General features: G+C 40.8%; 2 protein-coding genes across 2 annotated transcripts in view; one reads left to right on the top strand and one right to left on the bottom strand.

Moving 5' to 3' along the window:
• Window positions 1–23,906, top strand: part of CCDC148 (coiled-coil domain containing 148) — a 286,442-nt gene that overhangs the window by 242,334 nt on the left and 20,202 nt on the right. The gene's annotated exons all lie outside the window — the stretch shown is intronic.
• Window positions 1–23,906, bottom strand: part of LOC118533953 (uridine phosphorylase 2) — a gene marked incomplete at its 5' end in the record, with an annotated part of 30,012 nt that overhangs the window by 3,870 nt on the left and 2,236 nt on the right. Inside the window, 4 exon segments of the mRNA XM_078069941.1 lie at window positions 16,784–16,929; window positions 19,038–19,095; window positions 19,098–19,255; window positions 23,178–23,299. Of these exon segments, the coding sequence (XP_077926067.1) occupies window positions 16,784–16,929; window positions 19,038–19,095; window positions 19,098–19,255; window positions 23,178–23,299 (484 nt within the window).

Raw genomic sequence — 23,906 nt, 5'->3', positions numbered from 1 at the left:
CATATCTGGTGAGCAGATGGCCACCTTCACAGTGTGTCCTCACATGGTCCTTCCTTGGTGAGTGTGGACACAGAGAGAAAGAGAAGGAGCTCTCTGGTGTCCCTCCTTTAAGGACACTGATCCTATCCAGCCAGGGCCCTACACTATGCTCTCCTTTACCTTAATAATTTCTTACCAGCCCCATCTCCAAATACAGCCCCCCTGGGGATCAGAAATTCAACATAGACATTTCGGAGGGGATACAAAAATTCCTTTTTTAAAAAATTTATTCTGTGGTGAGGACATTTGAAATTTGCTATAAGAGTAAGCCTTAAGTATACAATCACCATGCTGTGATCCCCAGAATGTATTCATCTTGTAACTAAAAGTTTGTATCTTTTAACTGATTTAACCAGCATCTCCCCGTTTCCTTCACCTCCCCTGCCCCCCCCCCCCGCCACTCCTGGTAATCGCCATTCTATTCTCTGTGTCTAGGAGTTTGACTTCTTTTTGTTTAAGTATTCCACATATAAGTATTACTATGCAGTATTTGTCTCTCTTTGTCTGGTTTATTTTACTTAGCATAGTGCCCTTCAGTTTCATCCCTGTTGTCACAAATGGCAGGATTTCCTCCTTTTTATGGCTAAATAATAGTCTATTGTGTGCACAGGCCACATTCTCTTTATTCATTCATTGATCAACACTTAGTGTTTTTTTTCCATATCTTGACTACTGTAAAAAAGGTAACTATGTGAGGTGGTGGATGGTGTCAATTCACTTGATTGTGGCAATCATTTCACAATGTATTTGTATATCAAATTATCACATTGTACACTTTAAATACATACAATTGTATTTGTCAATTATGTCTCAATTATATGTGTGTGTGTGTGTGTGTGTGTGTGTGTGTGTATGCACACACATTGAGGAATAAGAGTCAAGTGAAAGAGCTTGATCTTTATATAACTATTCCAGGGGAGACACCATCTAAGAACTTGGAGAAGTTCACCTAGAGGAATGCCCTGCCATATTCACAGACTATCCATTCTTCTAAATCATTGGCAGCAAATCACCAGGGGAAACTTTTTAAGTAGGGCTTCCCAGTCCCATTCCCAGAGATTCTTCTTTAGTTGGCCTGAGGAAGGGCTCCAAATGGTGTTTTTTTTAAAGGCTTCCCTGGTGATCGTAATGTGTACCAGTGTTGAGAACCACCTGGAGTAAGTGCATTGACCACCGCCCACCCCACCTTCACACCCAGGCCATCTGCACCAGGGCCCACACTCCTCACTACATTACACTGTGACCTCTTAGAATTGGGACTAGTTATTCTTCTCCTAATTATTAGTTCACATTTTATCTTAGAGACACTAAAATTTTCTCTTTATGAAGCGATGCTAGCCAGCCCAAAGCCAATTTAGGACCTGCCATCTGCCAATGAATAGACTGTATGGAATGCATCTATGCATCTTGGTATCAGCTCCAGGCTCTGGGCCAGGGATGCCCCTTCCCCTCACGTTTCCCTTTTCTTCCCCACTTACTCTAATTTATGCTATTTTGATGTGCTTTTATTATCCTTGTAAACTGTTTCTAATTATTTTAGGGAAGAAGAAGGGATATATATTTATAATGAATGAATGAACAAAGGAGCAAACATATCAAAACATGCACACAAACAACCATACATAGGAATAACCAGAAGAGAGTGTTTGCAAGCCTATCTATCTGTTTCTTGAAGAGTGTTCAAGGAGGGCAAGATGAAATGGGTGGAGAAGATGGAATTAGGAGTGAAGTGAAACGCCAGTGAGCAGACACGAGGCAGGCACAGGGGAGCAGTCGGAGAATACCTACAGAGGACTTCTCCGTGGCAGTCTAAGGGGAGAAGGGAGACATGGGCCTTTCAAATGAGGACAAGCTGGGTGGTCAGAAGCCAAGTTCATGGAAAGGATGAATGTTCTCAACACAATACAGGAATGAGAACAAATCAGTATCTTCCTAGTGTAACCCTAGTTCGAAGGGAACAGAAGGGAAGTTATGTTGGGCTGAGGGGGAATTAAGCTTGGAGACCTTCCTGAAGGTGATGAATCTGGATTTGGTTGTGACAGTGGGGAAAGCCGTATGCTATAGGAGAAAACAAGAGGTTCTAGACATCGCCACAACTCTACACTGATGGTACAGAGGATTTTCCTCCCCCAAAAAGTGAGATGGGAGGGACAGTCAGGGGAGCCCGGCTGACAAGGGACTGACTAAGGGAAGGATGAATCTTGCGAAGATTGGGCATTTTGTAAGAGTTTATACAGGACATGCTAACAAGAGGATTCCTTCTTCATTTAATGAATATTTATTGAGCACCTAGTATGTGACAGGTACTGTTTTAGGTTCTTGGAATACATCAGTAAATAAAACAGGTACAGACTTTGCCCTCGTGAACCTTATAGTCTAGGCAGTAGACATTAATCAAATAATGACCCAAATCACAACATAATTGCAAGCTGTGGTGAGTACTTTGAGGAGGCCGTAGAGGGGCTGTGGGAAGCTGTGGGTGAGGCTGGCTGGGAGGACTCCGGTTTGAGGACCAGGAAGGTGGTGGACAGATTGGAGAAATATTTAGGAGAATCAAATAGGATTTAGTGATTGACTGGAAGGAGACAGAATCATCAAAGAGGTCTCCCAGGATCCTGGCTTGTTCAGCTGATACTATTTTCTGAGATGGGAAATAACTAGTGGGGAAAACACACATACACAAACTTATGTAGGTGGGCACACATACCCACACACTCCTAGTCAGGAGCTGAGAGGATGATTAACTGTAATTCTTCTTCTCTCTCTTTCATAACCTCCTCTTCTCCCAATAAAAAGGAAAATAAAGGCAATTTTCCAGGACCTGACAGGTAAAAATTCAATCTGAAGGCTTATGGAGAGCACTACAAAGTATTCCACGTGGTCTACAAAGATATGAAGCAAAATGAAAAGCTCGCTAGTGACTGCAGTGTTATTCTACATTACTTTCAGCTCTGATCTTTGTATCTGGCAGTCGATTATTGGGGTACCTTAAAAATCACACTCCAAGCCTATCAATTGCCAAAAGAAGTCCTCAAACTGATGCACCTCTCAGGGGGGTTGTTTATTGTCAGTGATTAAAAGAAAATCTTTTTTGGGGGTGCCTGGGTGGCTCAGTCGTTAAGTGTCTGCCTTCTGCTCGTATGGTCCTGGGGTCCTGGGATCCAGCCCCGCATCGGGCTCAGCGGGAAGCCTGCTTCTCCCTCTCCCACTCCCCCTGCTTGTGTTCCCTCTCTCACTGTGTCTCTCTCTGTCAAATAAATAAATGAAAATCTTTAATAAAAAAAAGAAAAAAAAGGAAAATCCTTTTTTTCTGAGCAGGAGCAGGCTCTTGGAGACTCCACCAGCCTAGACCATGTTGACCACCAACAGGGAAACCCACCCTGAGCCTCCACTCTGTCACCCATGTGGCAAATAATCTTTATTATGATTGGAATTAAGCTTTATTTGAGCCACGACCATATAAATCTGTACACAACACTACACACTATACAAGCATGTCAGCCATCCTCCACCCATCCCCCATCCATGCTTTAGAAACCCCTCCAGGGGGCAGCAACTCATACAGAACGCAGTCACACAAAAGTAGGACTTTCACATCCTGAACTCAAGTCTAAACTCGGTTGTTATTAATTCCTCAGCCTATTAGGTTAGTATTGAAATGAGATTTAAAAATATAGCCTCCTTGAAACATTTCCTCAAGAGACAAGAAAACGGCTAGAAGGTAATTTAGTCATTTGTGAGTTCTGAAAAAAATCAAGATCATTCTTTGCAATACCTAGGGTTTTCATCTGAATATATATTGTGGCCTAGAATTGTTATATTCCATGCTAAAAATCACAAACATAGGCAAACATAAGCCTCTAATCCTATTCCGTGGCGCACTGAAATCACGCAGGTGGTAGAAAAGAAGAATGGTCAAATTTCCTGAAGGGTGACCTTCTCATATAGACCTACATTACACTGACACTTTTTTTATGTAGATATTCTAAGTGTGCATCATCAATTTCTGTCACTTGTCCAACACCTAGTAAGTGCCTGACAATGTTCCAACATTTCTGGACTGGTTTCAGAAACAGAGTGACTGGAAACTGTATCTACAAGTGGCTAGTCTATTTCGATGTGAGCTTAATTAATGCTGCATATGAAACTCCAAATGTTACAATCCAGGAGTTTTAAATTTTTAATTATACACTAACAGTTATTCTAAGATGAAATTTTAATTTAATTTAATGTTAAGCATTAAATTCCTTTACAATAAATTCATTTTTTCAAGAGAAAGGGGTTTTATAAAACCACTCTATTATGATTTTAGCACATGGATAAGAACTATATAAAAACATCACAAATAATATATGACTTCAGCATTACAACTTGAACTACAAAGTTGCAGGGAAGGATTGCGCTGCACAGTTATGACATCTGGTCATGAAATCCAAGCTGCTGTTTGATGAAGTTGGAGATTAGGGGCTGAGGCTATTGCTCATGGAGCAAACGGAGCTGGTCATATTTAAGTCTGTCAAGATGTGTCACATGGACCACAGGAGCTAGAAGAGCAGGTAACATGATTACTGACAAATGGGTTTATCTTTGTATAGAAACCAGACAAATATCCCCATCTCCCTAGCATATGTGCTTTGTATTATTTTCTGTTACATAGATGCAACCTGCTGAACCCTCTAGCTTTCCACATAATTCATATTTCTGTGGACTCCATCAAACACTCCATCTAAATAAGTTAACTGGGATAATTTTTAAAACTCTCCTTTCTCCTTTTTAAGGCTCAGGGAAGCTTTGTGTTCAGGACAAGAATAAGGAGAGATCTTTGCCATCCTAGACACACAAAGCTCCCAGCTTTCTCTCCTATTGCCAGTTCTTAAAGAAGGATCTTCTTACTTGAGGGTATTATTGGAGAGCTAGCCATTACTCCTGAGATGACATTTTACTCTGTAGTGCAATGTTTGAGTTTGCCTGCTTCAGCCCTTGCTGAAGAGTAAAGTAAATAGAGAAGAGGTATGAACACAGAACCCAGGAAATACCAATAAATGTGATCCCTGACCCTTATGAAATTTGAGAAGGAAAATATGAAATGAAATGCATAAACCTAAGTGCCAACACCATGAAGGAGCAAATTTTTTAGAATTTAGTTTCTAAAGAACAGGAATAAAATTTTTAAGATAGATATAAAACCAGGGGAGAAGAACAAACATCTTTTTCTAAAAAGAAGAAGAAGAAAGAAGAAGAAGAAGAAGAAGAAAAGAAAGAAACTCTCAGTTTTGAAAAGTCACCATGAAGGTAGTGTCTTTAGTTTTTTCCATCTAGAAGAACCAGAGAGAAAAATCAGGTCCCCTACAAATTCTTTATTATCAATGTCACATGAAATCTTTGATTTCAAGTTACGTGGTTAAAAACATTGAAATCAGTGTTAACTACTTTAAATAGATAGCAATGTAGTAATTTCTATCTTCATCTGTATTATTTTATTTTATTTTATTTTAAAGTAAGCTCTACGCCCAACATTGGGCTTGAACTCATGACCCCAAGATCAAGAGTCACATGCTCACCAACTAACCACGTGCCCCTCATCTGCATCATTTTAGATAGTTGTACATTTTGGTGTACATGGGATTAGATATGCCTACATTAACAAACTTGTAAGGCATGGAGCTCAAGTTGGGTGTGGATATAATATTTATTTTTTTGACCTCCTCACTAATTCAGACTTCTTAATAAGATCTGGATTTGGGAAGGAGAAATGGACAGTAATGATAAGAGATGTTATCATTTTGTTTGGTTGAGTTCTTGTTATATGCCAGGTATTTATGAGATCATTTAGTCCTTATGGCCGGCCATACCATGAGCTAGCTATTATTTTTATCCCCTTTGACAGATGATGAAATGAGGGCTTAAGGAGGTCAAACAAGTGGCCCAGAATGACACAGTTAGTAAACAGCCAGTCAATTCCCAGCCTCCTAAAGTGCTGAGAAGTGTTCTCTGCCTTCCATCCACTGCTCCCCTGAGCAGGCACATGGTGAACCATTACCCAGACCTGTCCTGACCTACTGGTCAACCTGACCCTCCTGTTCAGTGAAGTGAAAAGCAGTGAAAATATTCGACTTGAGCTGAGTCAAATATTTTATCACCTAGGACCCTATTTATTCAAAACTCACTCGCTTGTAAAGCAACTTGGTTGAACAGGTAAATAAGCAAAGGGAAAGGCTAGAAACTTCCTCAGTTCTTTGAGTTAATGATCAGCAAGTTTCTGAAGCCTGACATGGGCTGGCAGTAGCAGGGAAAAGTTGAAAGTCCTTCTCTAATCCTTCACTTGGCAAAAGGATAAAAGGAAACTTGTGCTCTGTACTTTTCACAGAGTGGGAGCTGACTTTACTAAACATCTTTTCTGGCGATTTCAAGGGGAATGCCAAAGATGGAAAAGAACAGGTCATAGTAACCCCAGTGGTGTTTTCTTGACCCTGAAGGACCCATTAACAAGCAGCATATAATAATCTTGTCACCTAAAATTACTATTTCCACGAGCAATTAAAAGGGACTAATTACCCAAAATAATTTGTCAAAATTAAGCCTGACAGCTTTGCTACCATAATCCTCAGATTGGGCAGGGAGAGTGGCTCCTATGGAGAGATACTTAGTGACCTAGCTGTCACCAAGGAGGTTGTCAGCTAACTGACCTTAGGCTGCCGTGTGATGGAACACACCAACATGAACATGGAGCTTGATGCACCTTCAGCCGCACCAGGAATTCCCAGCGATTCTGCATTCTTTGGGATTGTTTATGGTTCCTTTAAGCATCTGATGAGAGTTTTCATTGGAACCTCTTTTCACAGAAATATACATATGCATATACTCACAAAATATTCATGTATAATTTCAGGGAGTTCAGGGCCCCTGAAATCCACCATGAATCCTTAGGAATCCACAGACCCCAATGGACCCCCACTTTAGGCCTCCCTCTCTGATTCAGAACGGACTTCCAGGAAGGTTTTTGCATAAACTGTAGGCAAAGACAGCAAGGTGAGGCACAAATTGCCCTGTGCACTGCAGGCCCAAACAGGGCTGGGCCTTGGGAAATGGCAAAGCAGCACAGGTAAGCTTTGGAGTTTCCAGGCTGGCCCTCGTGACTGCTCCTCTTCCACTTATTCCCAGCCTTTTTCATGGCCCCCTTCACTCCTCAAGATCTGAGTTTATTAAACAGACCGCATCTTTACTTCGTATTTGCCTAGAATATAAAGCATAGGAATCTCAACAACCTAGAGCCTATGCATTTTCTCTGTCTTCCCTGAAACATCAGTTTCAGGCTATTGGCTGCTAATCGAAACCAAGTGGAGAAAATTTATATTCAAAGAGGCAGATCAAAGCTAAGGAGCATAGGAATAATTTGTTCTTCTAGACTGGTATTTCTTCAAATGTGCCCCGCTGGTCACCTGGGTCAGAACCAGAGCTTGTATTTTGTGGGTTTTTTAAAAGATTTTATTTTTTATTTGAGAGAAAGGGAGCAGGAGGAGGGGCAAAGGGAGAGGGAGAGGCAGAGAATCCCAAGCACACTCCGTGCTGAGTTGTAGAACCCAATGCAGGGCTCGATCTCATGACCCTGAGATCATGACCTGAGCTGAAACCAAGAGTCAGAGGCTTAACCAACTGAGCTACACAGGTGCCCCCAGAAATTGTTAATAATGCAGATTCTTAGGCTCTATCCTGGACCTATAGAATGAGGGATGAGTGTAAGGGAAGACAGTGAACCTACATTAGAAAAGTAAACCTTACCAGTAAATTATTTTCACATTAATATTTGAGAACAATTGCTTTAAAGACTTTAAACTTTATCTTGAATCAAATCAAGTTACAACAACATACTTGAACCCTAGTGCTTTAGGTTCCCAAAGAAATGCTGACTTTTAGACAGAACCAAGATTTAGCATGAACTCTATCAAGAATTGCCCCAAATCTTTTATAAAAGTATTATTGAAGACACTATCCATTATAATATAGCTGACAATTTCACTCAAGTTTAACATTTGGATGAAGTTTTTATGATAAACCTTGAATGCTTTCTTTTATTAGATAATGAGAGTTAAGTAACTCAAAGTGTTTCCATTTTCAGCTTGGCCTCCAGGAAACTCAGAACTAAATCTAAGTGTTTAGATTTAGTACTGTACTCCCAGTTTGCCTCTTTCATATTGAGAACTCGCCACCCATTCCCTTAAATATATGCCTCTATTCTCTTTACCTCTGCTTAAATTATATTAAACATTCATCCTTTATTGAAAGCTGCTGCTAATGCCTATTCAGCAAAATAGAGAATACAAGTAATCTGTCAATAGATAAATATGTTACTCTTTTACACATTATGGAACAGTGGAGAGAGTGGAGATCAAGAGACAGGAAATCTCAGTCCTCATCCATCTGTCTTTCTCTGTCTAGCTGGGTTTCCTTAGGCAGGTTGTCTCATTTCACCATCTGAGACAGGGGCAAGTTGGATCTCAGAGGTCTCTCCCAAATCCACACCCTCAGCTTATGTGCTTCCCATCATTGTGTTGGTATGAGGACCATGCTGTCATCTCCAAGAGGTCCAGCTGTAGCCTTCGGTACTTGAGCGTCTGCTGGAGGCTGGACCCCCAAACAGAGATGCGTCAGGATGGGCAGGGGATGGAACCTGATGTGCTGGGGTGGGAGACTCCAGCAGGGGCACCCAGAAAGCCTCACCAGGGGAATGGTGAGGGCAACAATGGTCACAAACAATGCCAACCAGACAAAGGGTTGAGTCAGTGGCCCTAAATGATCCTCTAATATGGGAGTGTGTTGGTATGGTGGGAGGGAGGAGTTGGATAGACGGTAGGAGAGGGGAACTAGAATAAATCAAATAAAACTACAGAGGCTCACCTTGATTAAAAATATGTAAAAACCAACAAAGAAGAAAGAATTTTTAAAACTTTGTTTTTGTAAAAGTAATAAATGAATTACCTACCATTTATGCCTGATTTTCTGGATACACTGACTGATTTTCTTGGCAAAATAATGACTATGCATACTACTGCCTAAGTGTCAAATTAATGCTTTATTTGATTCCAACACTAACCATCTTGGTATATGCTGAGTCCTTAGGGTTTACTGGCTGAAGTAGAACAACTATCTGCTCACAACTTTTAACATAGAGAAATCTGCATTTTTGTTGTTGTTGCTGTTCTGAACAGACTGTGAACCTTGTGTATCCTTGGGGAGCTGCTGGGATGACGTAGCAGAGCGTGGTGCAAAGAGGCCTCAAATCAGAGCTGGGTTCCAATCCCAGCTCAGCTGCATGTTAACTGGGGGATTTGGGGGAAAGTTATTGAACCTCTGTGAGCCACAGTTTGTCTCTTGGGAGGGTGAAGAGAGCTGCAGTTGGTTGCCTCATACCCTTGTGTAATAATATTTCAAAACCCTGATTTTTCTCCATTTTGCAGTTAAGAAACGCTCCAGCTCCAGACCGAATGTAGGCTTTAATCCTTGTTGTAATATCTTCTTTATCAGTGATCACCATGCAGTTCCCAGAGTACACTATCCTTCATTGCTGGGACCAGCAGAAGAATATATAATTGAGTTAAAACCAAGATTCTGCTCCCTTTCACTGAATTGTAATGAAGTAATATTATAAAGACTGACTACATCCCCAAAGTTACCAGTATCTGTCAAAAGAAATAATACTGGAAACTTCCTTTACCCTAAAAAACAAAACAAATCAAAACAAACAAACAAACAAACAAAAACACTCTGAGTGCTACAAACAGCTAAAGACAAAGAAGAGGATTTAAGGAGAGCCTAACCTTAGATAAATATTAGGTTTCACATACTGCCACGCAAGCAAGTGTGTGTCAAAATGCAGCACTGTCTTTTAAAAATGGATACAAATTGAACACACTTATCACAAGTTCACAGTGCAAAAGGATTATCATCTTTAATCAGAGTGTTAGGGGTTTAATTAAAGTAGATTTTGCTTTAAGGGAGGGACAGATGTATGCATATTACAGAATCATAGATGAATTCATTTATGCAGCATTGTACAGTGGATTTACGTTATTCTGAAGGTTTAGCCTTTCAGTGGAGGATAACTCTGTGAATGCCACTATTTCCCTTCACCCTAATCTTTGTTAAAGCAACATTGGATTTACACTGTTCTTTTTCAGGATAACGAGATCAGGATAACAACAGTGACTTATGGGTGTCCGTGGCCACCTTTCAAGCAGTTTGTACACCTATCAGACATCAAAGGATCCAGGAGCTAGAGATCCAGCAGAGGTAGTGTATGAATCTTACAGCAAAGGAAGGCTTAACTCTAAAGCTTTGCCTCTTCCTATTTGGACAGTTCGGAGATGCTCTAGGGTCCGTTAGCAATTCCAAGCCATTAGTGTGGCCAGGGAATGAAGGAACCAGATGAATTTGCCATAGCCATTTTTCATGGTAAATAGGAGTTAATAGCCATTCTTTTCATTCATTTGTTCACTCATGTAGCAAATACTTATTGAATGCCCAGATGGCAGATATTATTCTAAGTGCTGTTGATATAGCAAGAAAACTACAAAGTCCCTGGTCTCATGGTGCTTATATTTCTAATGGAGAGAGATGCTAAGTATATACCTTCACTCATTAATGTATGTAAAATAATATATAAGTTAATATGTAAAGAAACCAGAAATATAATTTATAGTGGTAAATGTGATACAGAGAAATGAAGTACAATGGGTAAGTGAGTTGAATTGAGGTCATCATACAAGGAAGGCTTGCTGATGAAGTGAGGTTTGTGGTGAGAGCTGATATTAATTATAAAGATAAGAAGTGGTAATCCATGTGGACACAAGACCTCTTTGTCCCAGGGGGGATGCAGAAAAATCTGATTTTGCATGAATCCATATTCAACAAGTGACTCCTCTGAGTTAGAACAATGGCTTCTAGAAGACCCTTGTTTAAATAAAAAGTTATTTATAAGTTGAAGCCATTAGCTATCATCACTTTTACATGAAGTCAGAGTGGTTATCTAGTCATCTGGTAATATTAAAAGGACAGAAAAGGCCATTAGAGAAGGTGGTCTGGATGGACAGGGTGGTCTGGACGGACAGGGTGGCATTGGCCATTACTAACAGTAGGAACAGAATGGAGGGGGGCAGGGGAATAGGCCTGGGAGGCCAGCCATAGCCCGTGGGCCCTGAGCCATTGGTGGCAGGTGAAATACATTGTCCCGTGGTGCTTAGCACTGGTATCTTCTCCCTAACTTACTCCATGTTAAAGCAGCTGCTTGTGAAGCTCTCTCAACGTTCCCCACAGCAAACTTTTCTAGCTCACACAGAGGTTTTCCGAGCTTCACGGCTGTGAGGGAAGGGTGTTATGAAGTGGTGATTAAAGATGGGAACATGGTGGCATTGTATGCATGGAGATTTGGTTTGTGTCCTGCTCGATTTTCCAGGGGGCAATGTACCAGGAATTCACCTTGAAAACAGTGGTGTCTGAAGGAGATGAGTCCCCATCACCGCAAAGAAATTCAGACAGAAATACTCCCGAGAACTACAGGATTAGAGTTACAGATGCAACCTTTAGTGTGAATGTTGGCAGTCCAGAAGAGGTCAGCTCAGGGCAAGAGCTGCAGGAGTGGCTTGGAAGCCAGATGCGGGCAGGCTGGAATCAACTACCTAGAGTTCCGCAGCCACAGGGAAAGGAAGCAAGAGAGGAAAGAGTCCAGGAGGGCGCAGCAAGGGGCGGAGAGAGCAAGGTCACAAGGAATTGCAGCAAGGACAGAAAGTTCCCTCATATCCCTCATAACACAGTCCTTTCTCTGGGGTTTTGGCAACATCCTTAAAGAGAGAAAGATCAGGGTCCAGAGTGCACAAGCCTAGTGCTCTTCCTGGTTGCCAATCAATGCCTCTTAGGAAAAAACTGATGGTCATCCCCAAACTTACAACCAGGGCAGCACCGTTTGGAAGGAGGCAGTTTTTGTCTAACCAAACTTGTTATCTGATTATCCATTTGCATATTATGTGGGGCCGTGGCTCAAGTGACCACTTGTTGTTTCTATACTAAAGAAATGCGAGGAGGCGTTTCCTGGAGCAGAAATGTCTAAATCCAGGTGTTCCTACAGGCTGTGTGCTGATTGGACTGTTGCTCAGGTCAAGGTCAAGCTGCCACCACCTGCAGCTCTGACTCTCACTAACTTGTGGAGAGAAAAGGGTGTTAATGATGACCTTCTAAAGAGGGTAAGGATGCATTTGCATTCTTCACCCATATATTACAAGGATCTGCATGTATGTGTATTCTGAGAGCTGGGAGTAGTTAAGCATAGTGGTCCTGCACTTAATCTCTTCTTATGAACTGTAACTTCTTTCTAAAATGTATTTTTAGAAATGTTACCATATATATTTTGTTTGTAGTTTTATGTATTAAAATTGATCGACTCTAAGGACAAATATTGGAATTAATATTCCACCTGTGATCAAAAGACACATTAACATGTTATAATTCTTGACTTCTTCTTTGGAGGTTTCTTCTCTGGGGGCCGGGACACTAGACTCTCCAGGTATACTGCCAATTCCACTGGCCACTCCTCCTTGGTCTTTTTGGATCTCCCTCACCTCCCCTAACTTTTCACATCTAACCAAAGACCTGTTTCTACACTCATTTGCTTTGTTGTTTCATCTACTGTGTGGCTTTAAATGCCATCTCTGTGCTGTCAACTTACATTTTACTTCTAGAGCCCAAACTTTTCATCTAAACTCCCCATTCATAAATCCACCTGCTTACTCAGCCTCCATTTGATGTCTACTGCATCCAATTTTCTCCAATCCAATTATGTTAACTTCATCCTTCTTGTTGTTCAGGACCCAAACCTAAAAGTTGTTCTTAACTTTTGTCTTTCTCTCAAAATCCACATCAAATTGTCAACAAATCTTGTTGGATATGCCTTCAAAATGTACCTTGAATCTGACTACTTCTCACTACATCCACTACTATTACCCTGGTCCATCATCTCCCCCTGGACCACCATACTACCCTCTTACTTCTCTCCCTGCCTCTGACTTTGACCCCCCAGTAGGCTCTTCCCAACTCAGTAGCCAGTGTGCTCCTGTTGAAATGCAACTCAGATCTGGTCACTTCTCTATTCAGAGGCCTCCGATGGCTTCCCATTTCCCTCAGAGTGAAAGACAGTTCTCACAGTGACCACACAGTCTGCGCCCCCTATCTCCTCCCACTCTGCACTGCTCTCTCTCCTCCAGTCACACTGGTCTCATTGTTCCTACAACACACCTTGCATGCTCCTGCCTGGCAGCCTTTGATTAGCATGTCCCAGGCTCTTCCCCGGATACCCATGTGCCATTTTCCTGAATAGTACCTTCTCCATGCACCCTTCCCTCACCATGTGATTTAAAATTATGGTTTTCCTTCCTACCTTGTTTGTCCCTATTCCCTTTCCCTGTCCTAATTTTTGCCATAGCCCTCTTCAGCAGCTAACATATTACTGTTACTCTACATCACTCTTTGCTATTGTTTGTCTCCCTCTAGATGCCACAGGGGCAGAGAGTGTCTGTGTTGTCCTCTGCTAAATCCCCAGTGCCTGGGCACTCAGTCCACTGGGTTGATGGACAGAAGAAAGTCTTTCTTGGGGTGCCTGGGTGGCTCAATCAGTTGAGTGTCTGACTCTTGACTTTGGCTCAGGTCATGATCTCAGGGTTCTAGGACTGAGCCCAGCATTGGGCTCCACGCTCAGCCTGGAGTGTGCTTGGGGATTCTCTCTCTCTCTCTCCCTCTGCTCCTCTGCCCTCCATGGGTGTGCTCTCTCTCTCTCTAAAATAAATAAATTAATTAAAAATAAAAAGAAAGTCCTTATTTAAGAAGATAATAATTGAGATAAATCTTACTAACAAAAGATCTGATTAAAAACCAGGTTTCTCAAACTGAGGGTTGCTGGAGTGGTGGGGGGTGGGAGGGATGGGGTAGCTGGGTGATGGACATTGGGGAGGGTATGTGCTATGGTGAGCACTGTGAATTATGTAAGACTGATGAATCACAGACCTGTACCTCTGAAACAAATAATACATTATATGTTAAAAAAAAAAAAAAAGAAGAAGGTAGTAGGAAGGGAAAAATGAAAGGGGTGGAAATCGGAGGGGGAGACAAACCATGAGAGACTATGGATTCTGAGAAACAAACTGAGAGTTTTAGAGGGGAGGGGGGTGGAGGGATGGGTTAGCCTGGTGATGGGTATTAAGGAGGGCACATATTGCATGGAGCACTGGGTGTTACACGCAAACAATGAACCATGGAACACCACATCAAAAACTAATGATGTAATGTATGGTGACTAACATAATAAAATAAAATTAATTTAAAAAAAAAGAATTGGGACACACACACACAAACACAAAAAAAACACACCAGGTTTCTTAGTATTGTACCATGTACTCAGTAGGCACGCTATAAAACACATTTGAGATGATGAGATATTTTATGGCCTGTTTTTCTTTCTTTCTTTTTTTTTTCTGGAAAAAAAAAGACAATTGCCATGTGAAATGCAAAAGCATGGATCCAAAAAAAACTGCTCCAACATTTTCTTGTATATCACTGTCAATATTTGGAGACTGATTTCCACTAAAAACATTATTTTAGATGGTGTTATTCTGCTTCAGATCTGAGGCTTTCTTAATCAACTTAATGAAGAATATTTTATTCAAAAACTGATTTTATTCACTTTATAGCTTTATTTTCTTCCATCAGTAAAATTTACAATTTTTGAAATCTAGAGGATAACTATGAAAGTAATCGAAAGTCACAAAGAATAGTTATTCTGATGAGTGCTCATGGAAATTCTATTTTACTTCATCAGGGTTTTTTTGGTGCTAGCTAAAGGTTAGAATAATTTCACCAAAAATTAAAATGCATGGCACACTCATATTTGGTTTCTTATTACCATTTCCACCAAAAGGAACCCGAACTTCTTAGAGAAATGGCTCGTTCCAGACCTGAGGCAAGGAAAATGCAAGTTGTGCCTGAGAATCCTGTTGTGTTTGAAAGCAAGAAAATTCTCAAGAGCTAAGAGGATTATGTCAAAAGGATAAAAGAGTATGCTAGAAGGGGCTCTTCCTGGCCAAATTTGGGATAATTTGAGTATCAAAAACAATGACAGAAACCATTTACAACACATTGATTTGAACTAAATTCACAAAGCAATGATAACTATCCCCTCACTACCAGAGAGAGAGAGAGAGAGAGAGAGAGAGAGAGAAAGGGGTGTGAGGAAGAAGAAACTTTTCTTAAAGCAGAATGTCAGCTATTAAATGGAGGGGGAACAATAGAATTAAAGATCGCCATTTTGTAGCACATGCTAAAAATCATTGGTAAAAGATGGTTGGGTTACAGGGTGTTCCTGTAGAGATTACTTGTTCTGCACAAAGAGAAAACTTACACTTTTCAGTGGAAAGTGATAGCAGTTACCCCTTGAACCAAGTGACCCAATTTGAAATTACTAGTAGTGGGACATCTTCACATTACATCTCCCTGAGGTGGTACAATCGGAAGTTTACATTGCCATAGAATGTTCTTGCGATAAAGCTGAATCTAGTGAGGCCACTAGATTCCACTTCCACTTACAGGAAATCCACAGTATAGATGAACAAGTGAAACTCTACGATGAAACACACAGACAAATCTAGAACATGGTATATTCAACAAGATAACTTGACTCTTTAAAAAAAAAATCCAAATAAATAAATAGATAATAAATAATAAAAAATCCATTGTCATAGGAAAAAAAAGAAGAGTAGGGGGACTATTCTAGATGTAAAAAGTACAGAGATATAACAACCAAGTAATATAATGTATGAAGTTATTTTGATGTTAAGTAAGAAAAAAAATCTATAAAAAATATAGGAAAACTAGGGAAATTTAAATATGGAATGGATATTAAGTGATGTTATGAAGCTATTTTTACTTTCCTTAGGTTTTTGGGTCTTTTTTTTTTTTTTTTTTTGGTTTGATAATGGTATTTTGGCTATTAGGAGAATATCTTTATTCTCAGGAAATGATGCTGAGGTACAAGAGTTAAGTGGCATGATGTTTGCAATTCATTTACAAATGAATCAGGGAAAAAAGCAAATAGATGTATGTATTCTTATATTTACACACACTTATATGCATACATATATGTATATATGTATATATAAATATTTAGAGAGCATTCATAAATGTGGGAAAATATTAAAAATTAATCTTGGTAAAGCATACACATAGGTATTTATTATACTATTTTTAAAATTTTTCTGAATCATGAAAAATTTTCAAAATAAAAAGTTGGGAAAAGTAAAAATGCATGTAAATTAACTTTAAAAACCTACTACTCCAATGATGTTTTGTCCTTTGATGAACTGTTTTAGGAATATTTCATTTGTATCATGTCTTGATAAATTTAATTTGAACAGAAAATAGCAGCCACTACCAGGATCAAGAAAGTGGAACTTGCTGTCAAGTCCTGGCTCCATAACCTTCATGACTTTGGGCAGCTCACTTTTGCCCCCTGAGGCTTGGTTTTCTCAACTGTATAGTGAGAATAATGTCCTGCCCTCCCACAAGACATGATGATGATATTATAAGCAATTACAAGGCATGCCTTCAACCCCAAGTAATATATTGGTGGATTCCTTTTTCTTCTCCTGTGAAGTGAAAATAATTTCATGAAAAAGGAGAATTGGACTGGAGGCTTTCATGAATAGCTTACCTTTCAGACCACAGAATCTACATGCAGCCACAAACACTGCCGATTCCATTTCAGTATTTTGCCCTCTGGCTTTATATGCTCTCTTCAAGCAATGTAGCTTTTCTTCTCTGGAAAAGGACCCCAATGCTCCGTCTAGCTGACCTGGCCTAAAAGAGAGTGGAGAACTCTTAGCAACTTGATGTCCTACCAGCGTGGCAACAGCATCACTAAGGGGCTTGTTGGGGACCCACGTGCTTGATGGCTAACTCTAATGCTTGGGTCTGCACTCCTGGTAGGACAAATCCAGCCATCTGAATCATCCTATCAAGGAACCTGGAGCAAGGCTGTGCCCGGCTCGGGTATCTTGTTGAAAGGAGTCTCCATGATGTTGAGCGCTCCAGCTCTGGGGCAGGTAATCGTTGAGTGACCACTGCAGCTAGGACTGTACTGGGACAGCAGGACCCAGAGGGCTGCTAGGAGATCTGCCCTTTGAGGAAAACCTCAGGTTGCTTCCATGACTGGGGGATGGCTCAGGGACAGGTGCTGGCGGAGAAGAAGCAGCTTCAAGCCTCCTGAAGCTATTGAGGATCAGGAGGGTGGTTTGGACGGTGCAGTTCTCCATCTCTGTGAGGACAGTGCTAGCTGTATATAGGCAATTGACTTGTCCCCTCTCTCCCCTGCCACACATGTCTCAGGCTGCATGCCACCCTTTTGTGGTCGCTTTTTCCCTGCTAGGCTGCTCTCAGGATTCATTTATCACTTAATTTCACCTGTGTAGCTAGTGAAGCCGGAAGGAAGTGGAGAAAAGCCTGATGCTATCTTGCCCGTGCCGCTCCCGATTGAGGCGGGAGGGTTGAAGCAGGGAGGCTGATACACTCTGTCACCATCCATTATTTGCACAGTCCCCACTTTGGCTCCCTTTCCGCTCTTTTCCTCCCTTTCCTCTTACACACTACTTCCACCCTGGCTGTCTGCTTCTCCTTATTCCCTCCTCCTCAGTGCTGCCTGCCAACACCTCTAATGCAGTGTTATTTAAGCCAATTCAAACTCCGATGTCCCAGAAGGTGAGCAAGTAACATCCATGAGGTCTGCCTGGTCTGAAGAGAAGGAACAGCCTTGCCTCACCTTTAGCAAACATAGCCTGGATGTGGGTGGGGTCTTGCCAGGGCTGCCATGCATATATTATTTTATATTTTTTATGTTATGTTATCTCCAGAAGCCAAAAATCTGGACTTTCATGCGAAACCTCCAGAAATGTTCAATGTTGGCAAAATAATTCACATTTTACAAAATACTGTGCAGGCCAAAGAAAACATTGACTCCAACAGGCTGCCATTTGCAAGCTCTGGCTGAAACCTATCAATGACCCTCCCAGTGAAGGGGCCGTGGCCTATCACAGAGTCTCAACCCTATCAGACCCAACATGCCTCCTATTTTATAACACATATGTACTGACACCCCTTTGACTAACCTGAAGTAACATTTGTAGATAACATAACCTGTCTCCATACATAATTTTTAAAAAATTCAGTATAATACCCTAAGATTGATCCAAGGGAAAAGAAAAGAAACATAATTTAAGATGAGATAATACTTAATTTGATGAACATACACAAACACAAAAACACTACAGGATTTCTAGAAGGCCCTTCAAGGAATGGTAACAATCCTGCTTAGGTTCTTTCTTCTGGAATGAGCAGAGTCTGCCCTCGAGGGTCTTTTCTCCTGGCCCCTCCCCCACCCCTTGTAGCAAGAGCTACTACATGGCAAATCACCTGATTTCGGGACCCCTCATGGTTGAGAGATAAAAGTACCATTCTGAGACTACCCATCCCTTTAGACTCCCTCCCCCAAATATTTTTCCCCGTTTTCTGGTCCCTACTCTCCCCTGGGTACCAGATCCCTTCAGAAGTATGGGTGAATGTACCTTAAAATGGCAGAAACATAGAATCAGCATTTCCCCTTTTCCCAGAGTCACCAGTTTAAATTAAAGGCATAAACAGAGATAAGATTTTGCTAACATCGCTAATTATATTTTAGTATTTGATTTGTTCTTGGAGGATTAAACCCACTCTTAATATAAATTCATTATGGATGTTTCTCTGCTGCTTATTATGTCCTTACATTCCTATGCTCTAGTAAGCCAAAAAGGCTGTTTCAGTTCTTTTATTTAATCCCAACTATTTAATTTTCTAAAGCAGAGTTTTTAATGTAAATTATGGCCTTGAATAACAAAGAGTTGCAACAATTTTCTGTTGCTTTCCCAGTTTGTAACTTCTTGTCACCTTCATAAAAATCCTAGGTACACATCACATGTCTGATGAGGACTGGGAAGAGGGGATTCCCTTGCTGTAGCTGAGGAGCTCTTGGGCCAGTTCCTTGTCAAGTTTAGCACTTCAGGTGGTGATGTTGTCCAAGATTACCTATTCAAACCAGGGATCAAGGAAGGAGTCTGTGGCCGCATCTGCTATTACAACAGACCCCAGGGCAGTATTGCAATGTGAGATTAAAAGAGTGGTTACAGAAGAATGTCACTTAGAATTTACTTTTGACATGTAGTATGTAATCCATTCTGCCAACATTAATTAATGCTGGTTGCTAATGATTCTCCCTATTTTCATCTTTTAAATTATTTTCTTTTCCAAATGCAATTAAATAATAATATTCAGAACAGGCATTTACATTTGCTGTCTTTCCAGATTCACATTTACAACGTGATCAGGTTTAGATTTCAAGACAAACATGACTCTTGGACATGCAAATTAGTACCGGCCTTCAGGCTCAAATTTGAGTAAATTAGGTCAGGAATAAACTAAATGAGCCTGCCAGCAAGTAGCTTTCATAAAGTGATGTGACTACTTGATATTTAATCTTCTCTGCAACTCCTTGATTACTATAATTTCTTTGCATCTCTATCCTCTCTTCCTTCTGATTCTTGTCACATCCACCCTCCCCCCACCACCCCATGTAAATTAGGCTTCTTGGCTGACCTTCCATTGCTGCAAAACCTGGCTTGCTCATGGGACTCAGGAACTCAAGTCTCAGGGACCCGAGAAACCATTTTCTGCCAACTCCTATTGTCCCTGCCTGCAATGCTGTCTTGTCCTCCCCCACACTTTTTTTTTTTTTCATCAGACTACCTACAACTCATTCTTCAGGTATGAACATAAGTCACTTCTTTCAAAACTGAATCATGGAGGGGGAAAAGATAAAAAGCAATAATATGGATAGGTTACATTAAATTTCCCCAGCCCAGCTTTTTTTTTTTTTTTTTAAATTAACCATTTTATTTATAAGATAACGGGGGCCATGCCTATTTGTAACCCACGGATAACCTCAAACATTATTTGACAATAGCTTTAGTTTGTCCTTTTCCCCATTTGTTTTTTTTAAATTTTTTATTGTTATGTTAATCACCATACATTACATCATTAGTTTTTGATGTAGTGTTCCGTGATTCATTGTTTGTGCATAACACCCAGTGCTCCATGCAGAACGTGCCCTCTTTAATACCCATCACCAGGCTAACCCATCCTCCCACCCCCCTCCCTTCTAGAACCCTCAGTTTGTTTTTCAGAGTCCATCATCTCTCATGGTTCTTCTCCCCCTCCGATTTCCCCCCCTTCATTCTTCCCCTCCTGCAATCTTCTTCTTCTTCTTCTTTTTTTTCTTAACACATATTGCATTATTTGTTTCAGAGGTACAGATTTGTGATTCAACAGTCTTGCACAATTCACAGTGCTCACCATAGCACATACCCTCCCCAGTGTCTATCACCCAGCTACCCCATCCCTCCCACCCCACCCCCCAACCCAGCAACCCTCAATTTGTTTCCTGAGATTAAGAATTCCTCGTATCAGTGAGGTCATATGATACATGTCTTTCTCTGATTGACTTATTTCACTCAGCATAACACCCTCCAGTTCCACCCACGTCATTGCAAATGGCAAGATCTCATTCCTTTTGATGCCTAGCCCAGCTTTTGATCTAGTTTTTGATCCATTCTGATTTCTGTGTATAGCCTGGATAAGGGGACATATATTGATAGTGCCCTAGACTCTCTGTGTCTTAACATTTATTATACTTTGTAATTACTCACTGTTTGTCTATTGCTGAGATAACACATGAGCTCTATAAAGGTAAGAGCAATGTCTGTTTACTCTTTTCCCTGCAAGCCTAGCATTATGCCTATTATAGGTACTCAATAAAAATTTGTTGAATGAGTGAATGCTTCCATAGAGATGCCATAGAGCAGAGATCTGCAAACTACCATCCATGGGCCAAATTCAGTCTGTCTTTATAAATAAAGTTTTATTGCAACACAGCTACATTCATTCATTTACATATCTCTGGTTGCTTATACACTACAATGGCAGAGTTGAGAAGTTGCAACAGAAATCATATGATCTGTAAAGCCTAAAATATTTACTATCTGGCCTTTTACAGAAGAAGTTTATCAACCCCTGACACAGAACACAGCCATATCCTTCTGGATTTTTATAAATTCCAATATTGATCAACATGGGATTAATTTAGAGGATCCAGGGAGAGACCCATGATAAAAGAGCCTTGGTGGGTCAGAAACTTTTAAACTAAGTCAAAAATAACTCAAACAAGTGGCGCCTTGAATTATTCACAATGTCCTAAGAACAGGAAAGTGATTGAGAAGGAATTTGAAAATGTGGGCATCAAAAGTGATATTATTCACCTACCATCCTAATATTTAGATATGTTAGAACATTTATATCTTGGTTAAAGTCTCTCAAAGGTCAAAGTACCATTTAATCTGGTATTTTATCCTCATCAAGGTTTGTTGGCTCATCTAAGGAGTGGGAACATCAGCAAAGGAATGAGTTTTATCTTCTTTGTCTCTGAATGCAATGCTGCTTAAAAGAAAACAAACATTCGCATCCTATCAATAAGCTAAGAGTTCTTAATGAGGACAAAACTTCAAAATGAAGGTATCCACAACAGCACAGTGGTTTCATTTCCCACCATGCATAGACTTTCATTGTGATACTGGTACAGCCTATGGGCTGGATGCATTGTGTTGCCATAAAATGAAAGAACTAGGATCCATGCCCATGAGCTGGATGGTCAGCAGAGTGCCTTGCACGTGGCTCATGTCAAGTGGCAGCCACAGCAGCAAGGACGGTACATTGCATGGGCATGGGCTATGCAGACAGATCCTTGTAGCCCACAACCCCAAATTATAAACAATCTTAATAACGCTATTACCCATTTCATCCCCAAATGCACTGGTACCTACTACTGATTATTTGGGGTAACACTGGAAGAAAAACAATCCAAAAGGATGCCTGATTTAAAAGTGATTGCTAACATTCTCCTTCTCTTTCTGGATGGGCATCCGCAGATGTTCTTTATCCCACCTGTGAGGGCCATGGCTGGACTTGACCCTGTACAAGGTCAAGTGGTAGAAAGGGCATAATCTTTGTGAAGATGACTGTTTCTAGTGAGCATGGCTCAGCCACCTGTGGCTCTGTGCTACTGGACAAGTCACTTCTCTAATTTCTTGTCCAAGGTTTTCTAAGGTCCACACTTATTCCCAAACTGTGTAATTCTGAGAGCCAAATCACAGCCCTTGCCATCCTGTCACTCTGCTAACCAAACCTTCTCAGTTACAGTGTCCTGTCTGTATTTGCATTTGGTGACATAGTAAAATCGCCTCCTCCCAAGGTCTGCTCCTGGAGAAAAGATTGGAAAAGAAGGAGGTTTCCTCAGAACTTGGCATCAGCCCAGTGTGGAAGCAGAGACACAGCCCCTGACCAGCCAAGGAAGAAGGGAGTTGGGGGGCAGGGGCTGGCCAAACCTTAGGAAGCATCACCTGGTCCTTCCCTAAAAACCCAGCCTGATCTCTTCTGGTGTGTTGACGAGGAAAAGACCCAACCAAGTAAAAGGGTGTAGTCACTGACATGAGCTAAAACAAAGTTTTCCTAAGAGCTCTGAAGTCTGTGTCCTTAGCTGACAAATGAGGCAAATCTTAGTGATTAATTTTTCCCTCCAAGCACTTATTTCTGTCACTTATAAAATTCCTCAGCCTCAAAATTTACTCATACTTATACTCAAAACTTATACTTATCCTCATACATATTCGTCAGCAATTCTTCCAGTCTTCCCCTTAAGAATACCTAAGTCCATCTGGGCAATAGGCAGTGTGATCTCTCATGCTATGTTTCCATGGAGGAAAAAAAGAGGAAGATAAAAAGGAAATATTTCTTTAGATTTCTTTAATTTTCTTCAAATTTAAATTTCTTTAAATTTCCTCAAGCCCAGCCTCCTGACACTTTCTAGCCCATCTGGGTATCTGCTGGGCTCCGAGGATGTTGCCGTATTTTGGCAGCTACCCTGTATGGAGCAATCACTTGGATTTAATAATAGAAATCGACCCATCTCACCTATTCTCCCTGATGTACCATTTCTGGTAATGGTAACATTACAGCACCAGGCATGGTGCAGTAATTTGATGAGTTCATGAAGCATAAGCATAATAGAAATAGAGGGAATGCCAATGCCATGCTGTTGAGAGAAAAGAGAAAGTCATTATACATCTTGCAAACTGGTACATGCACAGGACATATTTTCTTCCTTCATTACAAGTTAACAGCCCTCAGATAAATTTACATAATCATTATGACTTTGCCAAAGCTGAGGAAAACGTAAGTCAGCTCTAACTGACGCCTACCTGACATGCTGATAGATGTGTCCATCTGTGAGGATCAGACAGAGACATCTCCCTGCCAGTTACATGGAGTTCAGCCCTCATTGTCAAGAGCAGAAGGTGGGGATGGCATGGTGTACTGGTGTGTCAGGCCATGGCCATTTCTCATCGCCCTGCTGGCTCTTTACAGTGAGCCTTTGAAAAAGAGCTTTTTGCAAGATTGACTTGTTTCTGAGGAAATATAAATTTGGCTGCCATGTAATTAGTCCTCTTCCACCATACTAAATGAAATAATAAATCCATTTCATTGTGTTCATGTGGCCTTGTTCATTTGCTAATTCAGTGTGAGCTCTGAAAGGTATGAGGTAGAGGTGTGGGCTACATCCACATCTGACCATTCAGAGCATAGGTGAGGTTATGTTGCTATACTTTATGACTATAACCCCTATTTTCCTCAGCATTTGC

The sequence above is a fragment of the Halichoerus grypus genome, chromosome 4, assembly GCF_964656455.1.
Source record: "Halichoerus grypus chromosome 4, mHalGry1.hap1.1, whole genome shotgun sequence".
Classification (NCBI taxonomy): Eukaryota; Metazoa; Chordata; class Mammalia; order Carnivora; family Phocidae; genus Halichoerus; species Halichoerus grypus.
Note: the sequence above shows the minus strand (reverse complement) of the source record. Positions and strands in the feature narration are given on the sequence as shown.